This window comes from Oncorhynchus nerka, linkage group LG24 (assembly GCF_034236695.1).
Source record: "Oncorhynchus nerka isolate Pitt River linkage group LG24, Oner_Uvic_2.0, whole genome shotgun sequence".
Taxonomy (NCBI): Eukaryota; Metazoa; Chordata; class Actinopteri; order Salmoniformes; family Salmonidae; genus Oncorhynchus; species Oncorhynchus nerka.
Genome location: NC_088419.1, coordinates 20,397,427 through 20,419,379, shown reverse-complemented (window position 1 = coordinate 20,419,379; position 21,953 = coordinate 20,397,427). Strand labels below are relative to the sequence as shown.

General features: G+C 41.8%; 1 protein-coding gene and 2 non-coding genes across 9 annotated transcripts in view; all 3 read left to right on the top strand.

Moving 5' to 3' along the window:
• Positions 1-6,201: 6,201 nt before the first annotated feature.
• LOC115108805 (small nucleolar RNA SNORD50) lies at positions 6,202-6,273 on the top strand. The gene has a single exon (XR_003860396.2). It is a non-coding gene; the product is annotated as a small nucleolar RNA SNORD50 (small nucleolar RNA).
• Positions 6,274-6,436: 163 nt separating this feature from the next.
• Positions 6,437-6,508, top strand: LOC115108806 (small nucleolar RNA SNORD50). The gene has a single exon (XR_003860397.1). It is a non-coding gene; the product is annotated as a small nucleolar RNA SNORD50 (small nucleolar RNA).
• Positions 6,509-7,394: 886 nt separating this feature from the next.
• Positions 7,395-21,953, top strand: part of LOC115107634 (sentrin-specific protease 6-like) — a 34,646-nt gene continuing 20,087 nt past the window's right edge. The window contains exons 1-7 of one of the 7 annotated variants that reach the window (XM_065008699.1): positions 7,395-7,828; positions 9,014-9,113; positions 13,573-13,666; positions 14,147-14,207; positions 14,713-14,828; positions 14,967-15,122; positions 20,951-21,030. In XM_065008699.1, the coding sequence (XP_064864771.1) occupies positions 14,163-14,207; positions 14,713-14,828; positions 14,967-15,122; positions 20,951-21,030 (397 nt within the window). In that variant the 5' untranslated portion in view covers positions 7,395-7,828; positions 9,014-9,113; positions 13,573-13,666; positions 14,147-14,162. The other 6 variants (XM_065008698.1, XM_065008697.1, XM_065008700.1 and 3 more) reach the window with 6 other exon arrangements.

Sequence of the window (21,953 nt, the reverse complement as noted above, 5' to 3'; positions counted from 1 at the left end):
ATATAAATGAAGAGCAGTTATCCACTCCTGTGAGAGTTCTGCTGCCTTAACAAACATAGGCTCTGTTGACACCAAAGGGTCATCGGCTTTATTGGGCAGGGGTGTATGACCTTAATCACGTTGTAATTTACAATGGCTTTCGCACCGAGCCACTTGAACAACACGTCTTTGTTTCAATTATGGTATTCATGTACCGTAAACCTTCACTGTGAGAGAAACTCCAGCTGCACCACCACTCACCATTATATAGAAAATAATAAACTCAACTTGTCGACTCTTTCAAATAAAACTAACTTAAAGCTCAATTAATCAAGTAGTTTCTATAATGACACATGAAAGATGGAACTTCAGACAGTTGGTAGGTCTCCTTGTTGAACATGGCATCTGATGTGTGTCCCAAATGGCAACCTATTCCCTATGTAGTGCACTACTTTTGACCAGAGCCCTATGGACCCAGGTCAAAGGTAGAGCACTACATTGGGAATAGGGTGCTAATTGGGACACAACCCTTTACTTACTGTAATGCTATTCAGTACTTCAGAAACAGATGTATATGTTCACAAGGAGGTCCTGCTAATGCACAACTTATTATACTTGAATGTTAACATCTACACGCCCCAATGAAATCATAAAGCTGGTGCGAGAGCCGATGTTGTTTGAAAAGGATCATTCTATATTTTTAGCCCAGAGCTGATGGTGATCCTTACATTGAGATTGAGGTTAACATGAGTCACTTGAGAGACATGGCTGTTAAAGTGACCAAACTGTTTCAAAGTCCAGGTATTTTATTAATCTAGTGGTTGGTGAGAATGTTTATGTGTAGATGACATACTGCTGTTTCCCTACAATTCTATCCTAATTCTATCCATCCTTTTTCATTATTATGTCCACCTTCAATCTTCATTCTGACATGTAGCCTAACAACAGTAACATGACAACTGGAAGTTTATTGTTCATTTATTTTTAGTCTTTCCGGAATATGAAGGGCGAAGGTGCAATCTGCTCATAACCGTGGCTATGGTTACAGTCTTCCTTGCCCTGCTAATGCACAGGGAGCGGAAACCAAACCACTGTTCATTACTAACAATTGAGTCAGGGCCTCTCCTCTCTGCTTCCTAATACTCCAAGATGGTAATCATGGTCAGGACCTCTCTGTTGGGCAATTCATCTGGGGTTAATCTACAGGATACTCATCCGGTCAGTATCTTCTAAAGTTATTTTTACCAGCTGAATAAAACTGCAGGGTGCATTGAATCAAGCTCGGTCATTCCATCTAGCTAACAGCGACATTGGTGTGTTCCATTGGGAGACATGCTACATTTAGAATTTGATACGGCCCTCAATAGACCAATCCACGGCTCAGTGAGATAAATAGGTAAATGAGGTAAATGAAGCAGCGAGGCAGCTCTCTGTCACATAGCAACCAGACCTATTTTGGGGAAGTGTTTAAATGTGCTTGTAAAATCAAGGTCCATGTAAGGTTTTATGGGCAAGGAAAACCAAAACAACATTGGATACATTTGTTCTGAATCCTACCTATTTGGATGAGGTTCAACACTTGTTTTAGATATTAAAACAACTGTTAACCCCCCCCCCCCCCCCACCATGGGGATCCAGAGGTTCAAAAATGACATGTTGCCCTGTGTAGATTACATCTATCTATCTTCACAAGAGATTGTTTCAGCGTCTGTAGCATGTCACATTTGGCGAAGGAAAATGTATCAATTTAAGTACACATTTACGTGGTTTGTGTCTGGAAACAGGGGTTTTGTGACTTTCATTAAGGTGGATTCACTGTCCTCTTTAATGCAAAATATAAATCCTGCAACATCTGTTTTGCAGTTTTTTTTAGGTGAGTGATGCCATGCAAGTCAGTGTAACTAGTGCACCATTATGTGCCAAACAAAATAGTTTCCTATTAAGCTGCAACATAATGTAACATCATCTTTCCTATATGTGTAACGTCTAACTGGTGGGGAGATGGATAGAGTAGTGGAGTTAGATGAGTTTGAGGAAATCACTCATCACCAGTCAGTAGTAAGTGAGATTCAGTTATAACACTGAGAGACATTAAACAAGGTGAATGTCTGGACGGCACACGTGAGACCTTACATAATATGTAATTCAGTCCCTGGATAAAATTGACCACCCCCTCCCCTAAATAGACATTGGTATCTTTAGCCTTACGTATCAAATCCCTCATCTGTGGTATATTACAGGGAACATAGAACCCTTTCAGTTATTATCATACATCAATGTTACAGGCTGTTAGGCTATGAATACATATCATTAATTATATTTCCAAGCTTTACTGCTTTACCATAATCAAGTTTTGGTGGAGAACATGGATAGGCTACTTGACCATGTGTCTATACAGTGGAAGTACATGATGTATTAAGCCTATGTTAAGCCTATGCGTTGGAGAAATGCGAGAGCTTGGGACTATAAGGTGCTATCTGCATTTTCCTAAATGTAGTTATTGACATACAGTAACATTGAACAGAACAAAGCTCCCTACCTATATAGTACTCTAAATACCCCAATTAATGTGGTTAAGTTCAAAATAATACTCTATACAAATTGCTGACACCATTGAAACCGCTGAGGATTCGGAACTTTAAAGCCAATTATCTCCTAAATATATTTTTGTAGATAGAACTTTATAGTCCCAAGCTCTCGAAATCTGGAAGCATTTCAGGACATGCCACTACACACCGCACATTTGACAGATTTTTATCTGATTATTTAAGATAAATCGATTATTTTCTAATGAAATGGAAAGTTGTTACATACAGGTAACTGCCAAAATAATGGAAAAACTTGAGTAAATGAGGGATACAACGTATATTGAAAGCAGGTGCTTCCATACATACTTCCATAATTAAGCAATTAACATCCCATTATGCTTAAGATCATGTATAAAAATGCTGACCAGACCATTATTTTGGAGTCCATGCTATCCGGGACCTTACCCTATTGAAGTTGACATTTAAAATGGTAAGGATATGGGTAAAGGTTAGGGTTAGGGATGTCCCAAGGATCCCGGATAACATTAAGCATTATTGCGTGATGCCATCGCGTCAGCATGGGCCAACATACCTGTGGAATGTTTCTGACACCTTGTTGAATGCCCCGAATAATTCAGGCTGTTCTGGAGGCAAAGGGGCTCCAACCCGATACTAGATGTGTACCTAATATGCCATGGCAGTCTCAGTCACCAGATCTCAACCCAATTGAATACTTAAGGGGGTTTCTGGAGCGGTGCCTGAGACAGCACTTTCGCCCACCATCAACAAAACACCAAATTATGGAATTTCTCATGGAAGCAGGGGTGAAAGTAAGCCGGAGCGGTCCAGTCCTCCGGGAAAATAAATAGTGGGGGTATGCCGTACCGTTTCAACATGAGCCTATAACACAATAATTAAAGCAAAGATGCCAAGAAAACTGTAGGTGTCACGTTCTGACCTTTATTTCCTTTGTTTTGTCATTAGTCATTTAGTATGGTCAGGGCGTGAGTTGGGGTGGGCAGTCTGTTTGTTTTTCTATGATTTGGGTATTTCTATGTTTCGGCCTAGTATGGTTCTCAATCAGAGGCATGTGTCATTAGTTGTCTCTGATTGAGAATCATACTTAGGTAGCCTGGGTTGCACTGTTTGTTTGTGGGTGATTGTCTATGTTGATGGCTTGTTTCAGCGCAGCTCGCATTAGCGTCACGGTTGTTATTTTGTTTACTGTTTTTGTATAGTGTTTCAGTGTTTTCTTTATTAAAATTCATGATGAACACATATCACGCCGCATTTTGGTCCTCCGATCCTTCTCGCCTCTCCTCTTCAGATGAAGAGGAGGACGACCGTGACAGTAGGCTATTATACTATTTATCATTACTGCATTTCTTGAAAAATGAGTGAATCGTCTTCAGGAAAAAAATACATTTTGCCAAGGCAGAAATGAGTGACCGAGACGCGCAAGGACAGCAGCGGACACATCAATTCAGGTTAAAAGTGTAGCCCTATTTGACAATAACCAAATTTCATTCATTAAACTTTTTGGTCTTTTGTAACATATGCATCTTTCCATTCATCAAATGGCATGTGTAGTGTATGGATGCGGGAATTATTTTAGAGTGAATGTGCGCAGGTAACCACAGGATTACAGAAGCCTTTAGAAGTGATTGTTATTGTAATTTAAATATACCAATGTGTTTTCATTTAATTTAATTCCCTTAATCTATTTCATGAGAATTTGCAAGATTCTTGTTTGCATAAAATAGACGGAGACCAGTCTTATCAATAATAAGTAACAGAATTTATTCTCGGAGCGCGTTGCCACGTTACCACGAGCAACAGTTTATATACGTAATTTCATTGCTCCTAAAATGAATTCTCCTCCTCTCGACCGGGTCAAAGGGAACTTTAAAAGTTCATTCTGACCCACTAGCACATACACAGGACACACAACACAGCTGAATTAACTTTTGACTCCTCACCATTATCGATCACCACTTAGCTGACAGTTCTAATTAACAGAACCTAGGAATGCACTCACAGCCTTATCTAAAACACCCCAGAGCTCAGTTTCGTCAGTTCAACCATAGGTTAACTACCTTCTGTTTACTTAATCCACAAACCATTCCTTTCTTCCTAGTTGGACTGGTGTTCATTAACTTTAATTACTCCTTGTCCGTGTCACACAATCCCTTCTTATGAACTCATATTGTTAGTCAGATGTAATAAAACTGAGTATAAGTTTACTTAGTTACAGTTCTATTTAAAATGAGAATATTCTTTATTCATAATATTTCTAACAAATACACAGAAGTATATATTTTTAAACCTGCATATTTAGCTAAAACAAATCCAGGTTAGCAGGCAATATTAACCAGGTGAAATTGTGTCCCTTCTCTTGCGTTCATTGCACGCAGAGTCAGGGTATATGCAACAGTTTGGGCCGCCTGGCTCGTTGCGAACTAATTTGCCAGAATTTTAGTAATTATGACATAACATTGAAGGTTGTGCAATGTAACAGGAATATTTAGACTGATGGATGCCACCCGTTAGATAAAAAAACGGAACGGTTCCGTATTTCACTGAAATAATAAATGTTTTGTTTTCGAGATAGTTTCCGGATTTGACCATATTAATGACCTAAGGCTCGTATTTCTGTGTGTTATTATGTTATAATTAAGTCTATGATTTGATAGAGCAGTCTGACTGAGCGATGGTGGGCACCAGCAGGCTCATAAGGATTCATTCAAACAGCACTTTCGTGCGTTTTGCCAGCAGCTCTGCTGTTTATGAATTCAAGCCTATCAACTCCCGAGATTAGGCTGGTATAACCGATGTGATGTGAAATGGCTAGCTACTTAGCAGGGTGCACGCTAATAGCGTTTCAAACATCACTCGCTCTGAGACTTGGAGTAGTTGTCCCCCTTGCTCTGCATGGGTAACGCTGCTTTGAGGGTGGCTGTTGTCGATGTGTTCCTGGTTCGAGCCCAAGTAGGAGCTAGGAGAGGGACGGAGGCTATACTAACACTGGCAATACTAAAGTGCCTATAAGAACATCCAATAGTCAAAGGTTAATGAACTACAAATGGTATAGATTGAAATATATAATTCCTATAATAACTACAACCTAAAACTTCTTACCTGGGAATATTGAAGACTCATGTTAAAAGGAACCACCAGCTTTCATATGTTCTCATGTTCTGAGCAAGCAACTTAAAATGTAGCTTTCTTACATGGCACATATTGCACTTTTACTTTCTTCTCCAACACTTTGTTTTTGCATTATTTAAACCAAATTGAACATGTTTCATGCTAAATTTGTCACGCCCTGACCTTAGTTATCTTTGTTTTCTTTATTATTTTGGTTAGGTCAGGGTGTGACAAGGGTGGTTTGTTTAGTTTTTGTATTGTCTAGGTGTTCACCTGTCTAGGGTTTTAGTATGTCTAGGTATATGTAGGTCTATGGTGAATTGGTTCTCAATCAGAGGCAGCTGTTTATTGTTGTCTCTGATTGGGGATCCTATTTTGCCATTTTCCATTTTGTGGGTTATTGTCTATGGTTAGTTGCATGTCAGCACTAATATATATATATATATATATATATATATATATATATATTCAGACATGGATGGGAAAAGTACATTTTGTAGCTAGCTGTAAGTATATGTTAGTTTTGTGCAAACTCGTTGCAAGATTGTATTAAGGATGAACCTATCCCGAACCTGATTCCTGTAAGATTGACAACCCTGTCAGATCTGACTTCTGAAATACAATTAGCATAATTGATCATGATACATTTGAACATGCATGCACAAACTTCATGTTAATATTTTGACTGTACTGTCTTTCAGGGAACTGCAGACCAGACATGGATGGGAAAAATAGTCTGTAGCTAACAACTGCCAGTTTTGTGGAAACTCGTTGCAAGATTGTATTAAGGATGAACCTATCCCGAACCTGATTCCTGTAAGATTGACAACCCTATTGGATCTGACTCCTGAAATACCATTTGCAGATTTCTGATACCACAGTTGAACATGCACCAGGGTTTAATGTGAAACTGTTCATCTTACCGATCCTTGACCTCAATAGGGATGAATGGAATTCTACAGTATTTCAATTAAACTTTTCAACAACAAAATTACATTTATTTTGTTAATTTACATTTTTGTTCAATTATACTTTCAGGAAAATGTATGGCAGGTTAGCGCGTTGGGCCAGTAACTGAAAGGCCGTTGGTTCCAATCCCCGAGCCGACAAGGCTCTGTCGATGCGCCCTTGAGCAAGGCACTTAACTCTATTTTCTCCTGTAAGTCACTCTGGATAAGAGCTTCTACAAAAATGTAAAAATGAACATGTTTTTATAGGCCCATATTTTGTAATGTTTTATTTGTATGTTTAATTCACATAATATAATTGAAAAGTATGCATTAAGGTGTTTGTAATATAATAAATGTGGCAGAAACACGTTTGAATTAATAAATGCATTTCTACAGCTTCCAAAATATTTTTACGACGTGGGGAGTGCCAAGATGGAGGCGTGGGGCTTCAAAACAGCATCCCTGATGTCCTCTAGTGTATATATCAATTACTGAGATGGTTGTAAACGCTGCTACTGGAGAGTTGACTCCACCTATCAGTTGTCTGTGGTTTGGGAAAGTGAATTGAGGGATGTGGTGTATATATATATATATTTTTTAAAGCACCCCTGGGGGGGTATATAAAAAAATAAGCACCCTACTTCACGTGGATATGGCTACACCAAATCTTTTGTCACTTCGTTGCACACATGCCCAATGATTTCCATGCAATAATTTGTCAGGCAGTTTATCATGGCAGATGACTGTAACCATGGGTGCATTTAGAGCCTACTTACAGTAGCTTTGCAAGCCCTTACCTTCACAGACAGAATAGGCTACGTGGAGGCAGCAGCAGATGATGTGCCCAAGTCGACGCACGTATTATTTTGATTTAAAAAAATCTAGCACCTGAATGAGTAATAATAACAATAATTGGCAAATCAATAGGGGCATTTCCAATCAATTATTTTAGCTACCAAATAATGTTGGCCATGCAGTTTATAGCTAGCTAGCTACTTTGTAACAATCGAATGAACACAATGTGTGTCGCGCTAACAAAATCATTCTGAGAGCAGTACGGTACATTTGGCAATTTGTTTTTTGACTACAAAAAAGTAATCGACACATTGTTCAAAGAAACACAAAGAGCCTAATCGCGAGCCCGGGTCGCTGATGAGAAGCAAACACCATCTGACAGAGAGAACATGGAATAAACCATGGCCCACAATATAAGATTTTTTGAAGGTAAGATGATACTATATTCACCTAATAGCGAAGACAAGGCAATGTCGGTTAGCAATCGCATTCCTAGGTGAATGAGACGCCATCAGATACATTGCACGCGTGTAAATGTGAGTTCAATCATGTTCAGGGTGAGCTAGCTAGTTAACTAAAGTTCGTTATGCCTTGCAGACCTAACTACATGTATTCGCATAACTTACAGCTGCTGTGACATTGCATGGACAAAACGACTTAACTAATATGCACGATTTAAAATGGAATCATTATTAGTAAATCTACTAAACTAGCTAGTAGCTATTGTTGATAGCTAACTTGCCTGAGTAACGTTGGCTATGTCTGGCTATCAGACTAGCTGGTACTAGCTTGTTAGCTGGCCACATATCGTAGGAAATTGGACACTAATTGACTGATACGTTTACGCAGTATTTTACAGGATTAACGTTAGTTAAATAAATATCGATAGCTTGCTGTGGCATGGGGTAACGTTACTGTACTTGCGAACGGTCAGACAGCAAGGCCTAGCTAGCTAACGTTAGTTACCTAATTGTTGACGGGCCTTCCTGTCAACTAGTATATACTTTTACAAGTATTTTTTTTATTTCATATATAGCGACATAGTTTCAACAGTGGACCAACGTATCGTTATTTGTTGGTTAGCTAGCTACCTATAAACAATGTATTATTTCGGCTTTTTAAGGTAAAGCACAGCCAGGGCTCTTCATTTCAAACAGCACATAACAAAGTTAGTAGCTAACTAGTCTTGTGGTGTTTATGTAAATAAATAGCCAGCAACCCAGGAAGGACAAAGCATATGCTTTATCTATATAACATGCATTTTTCTGCATTGTACATATGCACACATAACAGTAATGCAATGTCAAATAAGCTAGTTAATTCACAAAAATAAGAAAGGGACTACTTCTGTAGCTAAGCACCATGCCAGTGTGGAATGTGGTGTCTCAGATTCAGTGTCCCACAGGGGTGGGGGAGTTGAGGCCTATTGCTCCATAGAACACAACTTCAAACAAAACGAACACATTTTAATATATGTTTTTGTATTAAAGATGCTGCACAGTCATCCAATTTCCCAAGTAAAAATATCCTGTGAATGACCAAAACATCACCCATATTATTTGTATGCTATTAAAATGCACATAATTGAAGAAATCAAACATGTTCTCTCATCAGAACGTCTGAAAAAACAGCCTGGGTGGGGAGCTTATAATTCTGAGCTCACCTTGACTGACAGCTCTTTGAAACACCATTGTGGTCGTTGCCAGGTAACAAGGTAAACAATGGACCACATGTCATTGATGATCAGGTAAACAATGGGCCACATGTTATTCTGAGCCTACATAGTATGCATCAACCCATTTTCTCTGTAAAATGCTCTCATGGTCAACAGAGCTGATCATGGACTGTTGGATATCAGACAACAGCAGCAAAACACAATTGCATTGCTATTGTTTTGTAGCTAATTACGGAATACAGTTCACTGATACTTCTTTACAATAATTAGTAAAGCCTGAGTCACCTTGGAAACTTAGACATTAGAAAATGTACATGAAAACAGCTTACAATAAGTGTACTGGACAATTTATTTGTGCCTCTGCATTATAAGTGACAATATGTTCAGAATTGTACACATGACCAAAAGTATGTGGACACCTGCTCGTTGAACATCTCATTCCAATATCATGGGCATTAATATTGAGTTAGTCCCCCTTTGCTATAACAGCCTCCACTGTTCTGGGAAGGCTTTCTACTTGATGTTGGAACATTGCTGAGGGAACTTGCTTCCATTCAGCCACGAGCATTAGTGAGGTCGGGCGATTACTGATGTTGGGCGATTAGGCTCGCAGTTGGTGTTTCAATTCATCCCAAAGGTATTTGATGGGGTTGAGGTCAGGGCTCTGTCCACGCCAGTCAAGTTCTTCCACCCTGATCTCGACAAACCATTTCTGTATGGACCTTGGTTTGTGCACGGGGCATTGTCATGTTGAAACAGGAAAGGGCCTTCCCCAAACTGTTGCCACAAAGTTGGAAGCACAGAATTGTCTAGAATGTCATTGCATGCTGTAGCGTTAAGTTTTCCCTTCACTGGGGCTGAGGGGCCTAACCTGAACCATGGAAAAACAGCCCCAGACCATTATTCATCCTCCACCAAACTTTACATTTGGCACTATGCATTGGGGCAAGTAGCGTTCTCCTGGCATCCACCAAACATAGATTTGTCCATCGGACTGCCAGATGGTGAAGCGTGATTCATCATTCCAGAGAACACATTTCCACTGCTCCAGTCTAATGCTGGCGAGCTTTACACCTCTCCAGTCGACACTTGGCATTGCGCGTGGTGATCTTAGACTTGTGTTCGGCCATGGAAACCCGTTTCTTGAAGCTCCCGACGAACAGTTCTTGTGCTGACTTTGCCTTCAAAGGCAGTTTGGAACTCAGTAGTGAGGGTTGCAACCGAGGATAGACAATTTTTACTCACTTCAGCACTCGGTGGCCCCGTTCTGTGGCCTACCACTGAGCTGTTGTTGCTCCTAGACATTTCCACTTCACAATAACGGCACTTATAGTTGTTCTGGACAGCATCAGCAGGGCAGAAATTTTACGAACTGACTTGTTGGAAAGGTGGCATCCTATGACGGTGCCCCGTTGAAGTCACAGCTCTTCAGTAAGGCCATTCTACTGCCAATGTTTGTCAATAGTGATTGCATGGCTGTGTGCTCGATGTTATACACCTGTCAGGGTGTGGCAGAAATAGCCGAATCCACTCATTTGAAGGGGTTTCCACATACTTTTGTAAATGTAGTGTATGTAATGATCAGACATATATTTGATAATTTACAGTAGGCCAGCATAGCCAAAATATTGATCAACATGAACTGAGAAATAATGGTGAGACATTTAACACCCCAAACATTTGAGCCAGAAGCCTAATACCCAACCGCAGGACCCCATTGCTTCGTACAATTTGTACCAGCTGCAGTCATTTTTCATACTTGGGTCAAACTACTATGAACTGGTTTCATCCAAATATCATCCAGTTTGATGAAAAACCTGAACCTTTAATTGTAGACATGACCAATTAGGCTAAGTAATAGGCCTAAGTTATTCACTGCCTGTGCAATGTGCAGCAAGGAAGTAGTTGATATGGGGACAGTTTATGCAACCCAAAGGCATGTTGATCAATGAAATTTACTGGATTAGCTTGGTTTATTATTATTTTTCTTGCTATACTACATTGCTATCTTTATAGACCACATCCTGTGAGAGGGGTCAGCAAGGCTCTAAAGTGTGACTAAATAGTTTATTTCGGGACCACTGTGTGACTCGGAAAAACATCTCCCAGATAATAATTGTTGTAATGATGAGGCTTTGCTGTACCTCTGTTTCCGAGTCCCTAGAGAAAAAAAGAGTGCAGATTCGATACAGCAAAATATCTGTCTGACCCATATTAATGGTGCAACATTTCTTCTTACTATGGAGTGGATTGCCCAGACCTTATTTTGCATTCATAAACCACGTCCTGGGCCATTCTAAAACTGTTTGTGTGTTGTTTACACTTTGTTCAGTCATGGCTTGCTAGCTAACAACCTGGTAACTACCAGCATATCCAAACATTTGGGGTGACAGAAAGGGAAAGGGACAGCTTCTTCAGGAGATCAATGAATGAATTACATTTGTGCTTTTCTAATAAACTCTTTACAGTGTTTTTGGTTCCTAGCAGGGGTTGGAACCAAAATTGTACTGTTTTTGACTGTGAAATATAGGTCCTCTGGCAAATAACACGTCCCCAGCTTCACTACTTATCCTGCTGCTGTGCCAGAGTGCTGATTTAAATATTGGACATGTATTTTACTGCAGGGAGAATTATCAATTTAATAATAGCTCCGCTATGGAAAACATTTTAAGTGCCTTAATGGTTTCATACAGGGTAAATCCATATGAATTCAATATCTTTTTGACAACATCCCTTTTGATTTAAACACAACTTTCCATACATGTTTCCACATGGAAGAAGTGGTCAGAAACATTCAGGAGATAGAGGTGCTCAATGTTGACCCATTTTGCATTTCAGACTGAGACTTCCATGTCTTCATCACTGGAAAAGATAAACGGTTGATTTTGATCATTCAGAAACTCTGATTTATTTTGTAGCTTAGACCCTAGAAAGCTTAGAGGTTTTTGTGTTGTGCCCACCATCGGTTGAGACACAACATGCTATTGAATACAGGGTCGGTGTCAATTCAATCATATAAATATAATTCATAAGAATGGACCCATCTCTTCAGACCACTGCAATGTAGCTGGTTCACCACTGAAATTGAATTGAAATTGGAACTAATAATTACTACCACAAAGATAGTCTACCCACCGTCGAATGCCAATTTAAATGTTCATGTATATTCCAATATCTATTTTTCTATAGGTTTCCATTGGAGGATTGACAGTATAATTTAAAACAACAGATATTCCCATTCAAGTCAACATTCTCTGATGTGTGGAACTCCAACCATGTTCGCCGGACCATTTGAAAGTCTTACATTAAAATTGTGTTCCCATTTTAGTACATTTATCAGCCAGAACAACATGACATCCACCCTGTATGACATCCACCCTGTATGACATCCACCCTGTATGACATCCACCCTGTATGACATCCACCCTGTATGAGTCTCAACCAATGGCGGGTACAACACAAAAACCTCAAACACTTATAAAATAGGGTTTAAGCTACAACGTATGCGAATGTGAAAAAAAACATTTTTTAAAATTTAATTGACATTTAAGGTGAACATAAAAAAAAAGAAGGTATTTAACCCCCCAAGAAATTATTAAACAGATTGACAAACCTGTTTGTAAGCTTTTTAAATTATATCATTCTCAACTGTCTTTCTTTTCCAGTGATGAAGACGTAGATGTGGGGTATGGAAAATAGGTCAACTTTGAGCAGCTTTAGCTCTTGAATGTTTTAGCATTAAGGTCCAAAAAGTAACTTAATGGGAAAATATGTATGGAAGGTTTTGTTCAAATCAAAAGGGATGGTATCAAAAAGGGATTGAATTGAAATGGATTTACCCTACAGAGGTAAAATGTCTTTCCTTATCCTCAGACATTGATACGGGGAGGCCTACAATTACGTGATTGCAAGAATGACAGGGTGACCACACCGAAAATAAAACGCAACTTCTCAAAGCATCATTCATATTGCTTTTCATGAAAAAAACGTTTAAAAAAGTGTTTTTATCCAAACTAGCTATTGTGATTCTCGTGAGATATTACAACTCCAAAATGTCTAATTTTCGAGCAGCATATTGCTAAGCCTCTAAGGCTGTTGCAAATGTTTGAGAGTCACCAGGAAATGAGTCTTGTGGGTCAGAGAGAGGGGGAGTAGCTCCTTGGTACCACCTGCTCTGTTCTCAGCTGCCAATGTGTCTCCTCTGCATACAGTTTTTTTGCAGGCATGAGTTGAGTTTTATTCATCAAAGAACATAGCAGGGATAGTCAGTGTTGACAACTTCACTTTAGACTGAGGCTTAACATCTGATTTATCTAATTAGATTTTAAGATCACACTTGAATCAGGTTGCTCTTTGATGATTTGAATTATACATATGGTGCCAATACAAGCAATGTTGCAATTATTAGTGAACTCCTGGAAGTACACATGACCATTTCAACTGATGCCTTCATTTGGCCTCGAATAACTGATGTGAGTTGTGGTTTATTATATTCAAGCTCTGGATAGATCACAGGCCAGGCGAGATGGAGGGTACAAGCAGAACTGGAGCTTTTCTCTTTCTGAAGGCAGTGAAGAGCAGAGGAGACACGAGTAAGCACTTCTCTCCCGGACCACATTTCAGCACTCAGCATCGCTGCACTGCATCAATTTGACCCCACTGTATCCACCAGACTAAGATAGACCCCAAGTCTCTCTCTCTTCTGTGAATTACTATTCCCACTTGAGAGCCTGCCTGCCTGTCAGCTCAATACACTGACACGCACGGCCACATGTACACACACACTCTGCATACAGAGCCATTGTGTTGAGATAGAAGTGTGTAGACTTTTGTTTTACACTAGAGCTACAACCTGACAGTGATGTTACTGTAAATCTGCAGTACATGTATCTCATAATCATGATGTTACATACAATGTATTTGTAATCCAATAATGTACTGTATGTAATCCATTAACTGGTTAAGTACCCAGTATGTTTATCCAATGGTAAGGCCTAAGTGGACATAAAACCAAGGCATTATCTAAGCATTCTCTTCCACCCCTTTTCTTGCTCTTCTTTTCTCCTAAGCAGCACATCGGTGGTGACCATGGAGATGGACGGACAGCAGCACTCCTCCCCAGAGGGACAGAAGGTACTGTAGGCTAACTCCTCATCTAGCCCCCCTCCACACAACTCACATTTAGGTCATCGTTATTCTGCCCATCTTGCTCTCCTCTCACTATCTCTCTGCCAAAGTGTGTCTGGCTATGCCATCCAGAGGGCTCTGTATTTTTACCAACAAAATTGGTCTGTTTTATGCTGCTGCTGGTGAAAAGTTCATGTTGTGACATTTGATGCTTACAGCACTCGGTTATTATACACAGAACATTTAACCTGATGAACTTTATTGTGAATGTGATCTTACTTTAGGCTATTATAACACAATCTTCAAAACATGTTTCTCTTGAACAGTGAACAAGGACATCAGATCAGTGCTGTTATTGTCATACTCTACAGGGGTGTATCCATTTTTCATGCAGCATCACTGACATACAGAATTATCTATGTACTGTGCAGAAATGCCCTGCAACCTGCCATCAGATCCTGTGTTAATTACCTTCTCTGTTCTCTACTCTCAATCTCTCTCCCCACACCAGTCCCCCGCTCTTAGGCATTTCTCTTCTGCGGATCCCCTAAAAACATATGAAAACAGGCCAAATACAAATAATCACATATGGGCTCTAAACAAACCAGGAAGTGACAAGAGGCTAAGGTATGACATATTACTGTTGCAAGTATCTCTTCAGTTCAAATTGGAATGTTTTGCTGACAACTGCAAATATCATAATGAACCATTACAACCTGTGTATAGCAAAAACCTAATGTCGTTCCTCTGCTTCCTCTACTACAGTGACCTCCCAAACATGGTAGCAACGACGTCACCGATGCCTAACAGAACTGACTATTTAATAGTCAGCCCAACACCATCTCAAGGAGTTGTTCTACAGGGGAGACCCGTTCAACACACCCACAATGTTCCTGCTGCAATGAGGAAACCTGTCCAAAGGTATGAGTCCTCACTGAAGTCACACTGTGGTCGTACTGCATAACATAGCATTCAGAGCTACCGAATGGTTTCATTTGACAAAATGCTTTTTTTCTCAAAGTAGTCGGAAGGGCTGGATCTCTAATCAGTCGAAGAGACATGTTACTCACTTTCTTTAGGTGATCTGATCAATTCATTTTGGCGAATTGAAAACAGGTTTTTAGAAAAACAGATACCTTATTTACATAAGTATTCAGACCCTTTGCTATGAGACTTGAAATTGAGCTCCGGTGCATCCTGTTTCCATTGATCATTCTTGAGATGTTTCTAAAACTTGATTGGAGTCCACCTGTGGTAAATTCAATTGATTGGACATTATTTTGTAAAGGTATACACCTGTCTATATAAGGTCCCACAGTTATCAGTGCATGTCAGAGCAACAACCAAGCCATGAGTTTGAATTAATTGTCTGCAGAGCTCCAAGACAGGATTGTGTCGAGGCACAGATCTGGGGAAGGGTACCAAAACATTTATGCAGCAATGAAGGTCCCCAAGAACACAGTGGCCTCCATCATTCTTAAATGGAAGAAGTTTGGAACCACCAAGACTCTTCCTAGAGCTCGCCTGGCCTAACTGAGCAGTCAGGGGAGAAGGGCCTTGGTCAGGGAGGTGACCAAGTCCCTGCTGGTGCTCTGTCAGAATGACCAGAGTTCCTCTGTGGAGATTGGAGACTCCAGTGGCTTCCAGGACAACATCTCTGCAGCATTCCACCAATTTCTATTTTTTATTTTACCTTTATTTAACTAGGCAAGTCAGTTAAGAACAAATTTTTATTTTCAATGACTGCCGAACGACAGATTTGTACCTTGTCAGCTCGGGGATTTGAACTTGTAACCTTCCGGTTACTAGTCCAATGCTCTAACCACTAGGCTACCCTGCCGCCCACCAATCAAGCCTTTATGGTAGAGTGGCCAGATGGAAGCCATTCCTCAGAAGCCACTCAGACCATGAGAAACTCTCTGGTCTGATGAAACCAAGATTGAACTCTTTGGCCTGAATGCCAAGTGTCACGTATGGAAGAAACCTGGCACCATCCATAAGTTGAAGCATGGTGGTAGTAGCATCATGCTGTGTGTATGTTAGTCAGCGGCAGGGACAGAAAGACTAGTCAGGATCGAGGGGATGAAAACCTTCTCCAGAGCGCTCAGGACCTCCGACCGGGGCGACGGTTCACCTTCCAACAGGACATCAACCCTAAGCACACAGCCAGGAGAACGCAGGAGTGGCTTCTGGACAAGTCTCTGAATGTCCAGGAGTGGCCACCCAGAGCCCAGACTTGAACCTGATCGAACATCTCTGGAGAGACCTTTAAATAGCTGTGCAGCGACACTCCCCATCCAACCTGACAGCTTGAGAGGATCTGCAGAGAAGAATGGGAGAAACTCTCCAAATACAGGAGTGCCAAGCACACCTAGTAGAATCATACCCAAGAAGACCCGAGGCTGTAGTCGCTGACAAAGGTGCTTCAACAAAGTGCTGAGTAAAGGGTGTGAATATTTATGGAAATGTTATATTTCAACTCAAATTTCAAATCAAATTTATTTATAAAGCCCTTCTTACATCAGCTGATATCTCAAAGTGCTGTACAGAAACCCAGCCTAAAACCCCAAACAACAAGCTATGCAGGTGTAGAAGCACGGTGGCTAGTAAAAACTCCCTAGAAAGGCCAGAACCTAGGAAGAAACCTAGAGGGGAACCAGGCTATGAGGGGTGTCCAGTCCTTTTCTGGCTGTGCCGGGTGGAGATTATAACAGAACATGGCCAAGACGTTCAAATGTTTGTAGATGACCAGCAGGGTCAAATAATAATACTCACAGTGGTTGTAGAGGGTGCAACAGGTCAGCACCTCAGGAGTAAATGTCAGTTGGCTTTTCATAGCTGATCATTCAGAGTATCTCTACCGCTCCTGCTGTCTCTAGAGAGTTGAAAACAGCAGGTCTGGGACAGGTAGCACGTCTGGTGAACAGGTCAGGGTTCATAGCCGCAGGCAAAACAGTTGAAACTGGAGCAGCAGCACGGCCAGGTGGACTGGGGACAGCAAGGAGTCATCAGGCCAGGTAGTCCTGAGGCATGGTCCTAGGCCTCAGGTCCTCAGAGAGCGAAAGAAAGCGAGAATTAGAGAGAGCATACTTAAATTCACACAGGACACCGGATAAGACAGGAGAAATACTCCAGATATAACAGACCGACCCTAGCCCCCGACACAAACTACTGCAGCATAATTACTGGAGGCTGAGACCGGAGGGGTCGGGAGACACTGTGGCCCCATCTGACTATACCCCGGGACAGGGACGAATAGGCAGGATATAACCACACCCACTTTGCCAAAGCACAGCCCCCACACCACTATTTCCAATTAAAAAAATGTTTGTAATACATTACTAAAAACCTCTTTTTGCTTTGCCACTATGGGGTATTGTGTGTAGATTGATGGAGGGGGGAAAAAATATTTAGTCCATTTTAGAATAAGGCTGGAACGTAACAAATTGTGTAAAAGTCAAGGGGTCTGAATACTTGCCGAATGCACTATATATATGTGTATGTGATGGGATGTATAGACATTATGGACAGTATGTGGATAGAATATATATAGTATATCTGAAGAATACGTGGATAGAATATGTACAGCAATAGTTAAATAGGATTGGCATTGACTAGAATACAGTTTATACATATGAAGTGGATTAAACAGTGTGTTAACATTGTTAAAGTGACCAGTGTTCCATGACTGTGTACGTAGGGAAATGGAATACCTAGTCCGTTGTGCAGGGTAGATTAACTGGGTGGTGGCTGGCTAATGACAGCGACTAAAGTTCAGGGCAGGGTACCGGCTAGTGTTGACTATTTAACAGTCTGATGGCCTTGAGATAGAAGCTGTTTGTCAGTCTCCGGGTCCCAGCTTTGGTTCACCTGTACTGACCTCGCATCTCGAAGGTAGCATGGTGAACAGGCCACGGCCCGGATGCCTGAGGTCCTTGTTGATTTTCTTGGCCTTCCTGTTACACCGGGTGCTGTAGATGTTCTGGAGGGCAGGCAGTGTGGCCCTGGTGATGTTGGGCAGACCACACCACCCTCTGGAGAGCCCTGCGGTTGCATTCGGTGCAATTGGTGAAACAGCCCGACCGGATGCTCTCAATGGTGCATCTTTAGAAGTTAGTAAGGGGCCAAGCCAAATGTCCAACCAACCTCTGCTGTCTCCTGAAGTCCACGATCAGCTCCTTGGTTTTGTTTAAATTGAGGGAGAGGTTATTTTCCTGGTATCACTCCGCCAGGGCCCTTACCTCCTCCCTGTAGGCTGTCTCGTCGTGCTTGATAATCAGGCCTACCACTGTTGTTGTCTGCAACTTGATGATTGAGTTGGAGACGTGCGTCGCCATGCAGTCATGGATGTACTGGATGGGCCTGAGCACGCACCCTTGTGGGGCCCCTGTGTTGAGGATCAGCGTAGTGGAGGTGTTGTTGCCTACCTTTACCACGTGGGGGCGTCCCGTCAGGAAGTCCAGGACCCAGTTGCACAGGGCGTAGTTCAGATCCAGGGCCCCAAGCTTAATGATGAGCTTGGCGGGTACTATGTATTGTGTGACCCAAGTCTGTGCCACATTGTTTAGTTTGAGCACCACTACGTTGGCAAGACCAAAAAAACGACAGGAAATATGTTGTTTAATGTGAGAGGTCAGGATTTTGAAAGTTGTGTAGTGTACACCCGGCTTTTGGCAATACACTCTACCAGGATCCACTTCAACGCACCCTCCCCCAGGTGGCAGCACCAACCAGGTTACAGACCAGGTAGCTAGGCCTAAGACCCCTAGACATAACGAGTCAGGTTACAGACCAGGTAGCTAGGCCTAAGACCCCTAGACATAACGAGTCAGGTTACAGACCAGGTAGCTAGGCCTAAGACCCCTAGACATAACGAGTCAGGTTACAGACCAGGTAGCTAGGCCTAAGACCCCTAGACATAACGAGTCAGGTTACAGACCAGGTAGCTAGGCCTAAGACCCCTAGACATAACGAGTCAGGTTACAGACCAGGTAGCTAGGCCTAAGACCCCTAGACATAACGAGTCAGGTTACAGACCGGGTAGCTAGGCCTAAGACCCCTAGACATAACGAGTCAGGTTACAGACCAGGTAGCTAGGCCTAAGACCCCTAGACATAACGAGTCAGGTTACAGACCGGGTAGCTAGGCCTAAGACCCCTAGACATAACGAGTCAGGTTACAGACCATGTAGCTAGGCCTAAGACCCCTAGACATAACGAGCCAGGTTACAGACCATGTAGCTAGGCCTAAGACCCCTAAACATAACGAGTCAGGTTACAGACCGGGTAGCTAAAACTAAGACCCCTAGACAAAACGAGTCAGGTTACAGACCGGGTAGCTAAAACTAAGACCCCTAGACATAATGAGTGCAGCAAAATCAGTCTGTTTGTTATTGGTTTCGTAACAGCAAGACTAGACTTGCTCTCTTCATGTTCCTTTCTAAAGCAACCTTGACCTAAAAGAAAGGGAAGACATTGCACCCTGTATATGCTTAGCCATGCTTTGTGCTGTAATACATTGTAGTGATCTGAACTTTGTCCTGTTCCAACATTGTATTTGGTTCCATCTCATGCTGTAGTCAAAGCAGTGGTGCCTGTGGCCATGTGCGTTTATACTAACTAGCTACCTTAATAACCTGCATCCATCCACCTTTGTGCGTTTATACTAACTAGCTACCTTAATTACCTGCATCCATCCACCTTAGTGCGTTTATACTAACTAGCTACCTTAATTACCTGCATCCATCCACCTTTGTGCGTTTATACTAACTAGCTACCATAATTACCTGCATCCATCCACCTTTGTGCGTTTATACTAACTAGCTACCTTAATTACCTGCATCCATCCACCTTTGTGCGTTTATACTAACTAGCTACCACCTGCATCCATCCACCTTACCTAGCATCCATCCATCCACCTTTGTGCATTTATACTAACTAGCTACCATAATTACCTGCATCCATCCACCTTTGTGCGTTTATACTAACTAGCTACCTTAATTACCTGCATCCATCCACCTTTGTGCTAACTAGCTACCTTAATTACCTGCATCCATCCACCTTTGTGCATTTATACTAACTAGCTACCTTAATTACCTGCATCCATCCACCTTTGTGCATTTATACTAACTAGCTACCTAGCTAATTACCTGCATCCATCCACCTTGTGCGTTTATACTAACTAGCTACCTTAATTACCTGCATCCATCCACCTTTGTGCGTTTATACTAACTAGCTACCTTAATTACCTGCATCCATCCACCTTTGTGCGTTTATACTAACTAGCTACCTTAATTACCTGCATCCATCCACCTTTGTGCGTTTATACTAACTAGCTACCTTAATTACCTGCATCCATCCACCTTTGTGCGTTTATACTAACTAGCTACCTTAATTCCATCCACCTTTGCATCCATCCACCTTCCACCTTTGTGCGTTTATACTAACTAGCTACCTTAATTACCTGCATCCATCCACCTTTGTGCGTTTATACTAACTAGCTACCTTAACCTGCATCCATCCACCTTTGTGCGTTTATACTAACTAGCTACCTTAATTACCTGCATCCATCCACCCCACGTGTTGTTTCATCATATTAGATCATTTCCCCCTCCAATCTCTCCAATTGCATAACTTGTTTATCTCCAAATTTGAGTTATTGATTTGTTTACCTCGTTATGGTTGTTGACAAGAAAACAAAAGGCTTTGTTTTGAATGACTTCTGACCAGACTGTGCCATTGTTCCCTCAGAAGAGACTACAGCACCACTCAACAGCAGATCCAAGCAGCAGAAGTAGAGAGTATCATCCTCACCTGTCCAGAGAGCCCAGGTAAAATGAGACACGCACTGCCATTACATTCACTGTACTGATAGAATAACAGCAGCGTGTTATATGTGGAGGCAGTGTACTACTAAGACCGTGTGGGTAAATGCTGCTTTCAGGATGTGATGTGGGACGACAAGTGGTGGTAGAGGATGGAGGACAGTGTGTGCAGTCTCAATCTGAGGCAGTCTCAAACCATGGTTTCCTATGTGGACACAGTGTGCTGTACGAAGATGGTGAGGTTAAATGCTACTATCAGGATGTGATGTGGGACGACAAGTGGTGGTGGGGGATGGAGGACAGTGTGTGCAGTCTCAATCTGAGGCAGTCTCAAACTATGGTTTCCTATGTGGACACAGTGTGCTGTACGAAGATGGTGCGGTTAAATGCTACTATCAGGATGTGATGTGGGACGACAAGTGGTGGTGGGGGATGGAGGACAGTGTGTGCAGTCTCAATCTGAGGCAGTCTCAAACCATGGTTTCCTATGTGGACACAGTGTGCTGTACGAAGATGGTGCGGTTAAATGCTACTATCAGGATGTAATGTGGGACTTGGTACTAGGTGGTAGAGGGAATAGTGGACGGTGTCTTGCTGGGAAGTCTGTCTCTAGCAGTGAAATCCTTTGCGGAGTGGTGCCTGGAGGGCAGTAGATCTGGGCTGAGCCTCCTGTCTGTCTGCCTAAGAGGGATTGCATCAGGCCTCGCAGATTAATCCGCCTGCAAAGCTCCTCTGAGAGGAAGGAGCTGCCACAGATGAGCATGGAGAGGACAGTAGCACACACAGGCAGTCAGGCTAGTAAAGCACACTGTGGCCCAGCCAGCTGACTCCGGCACAGACATATATGACAGTATACAGTAATGATGATGATCACCTGGTGCTGCAAGGTGACCTTGAAACACTGGAAAACTGCACCTGTGTGAAACTTC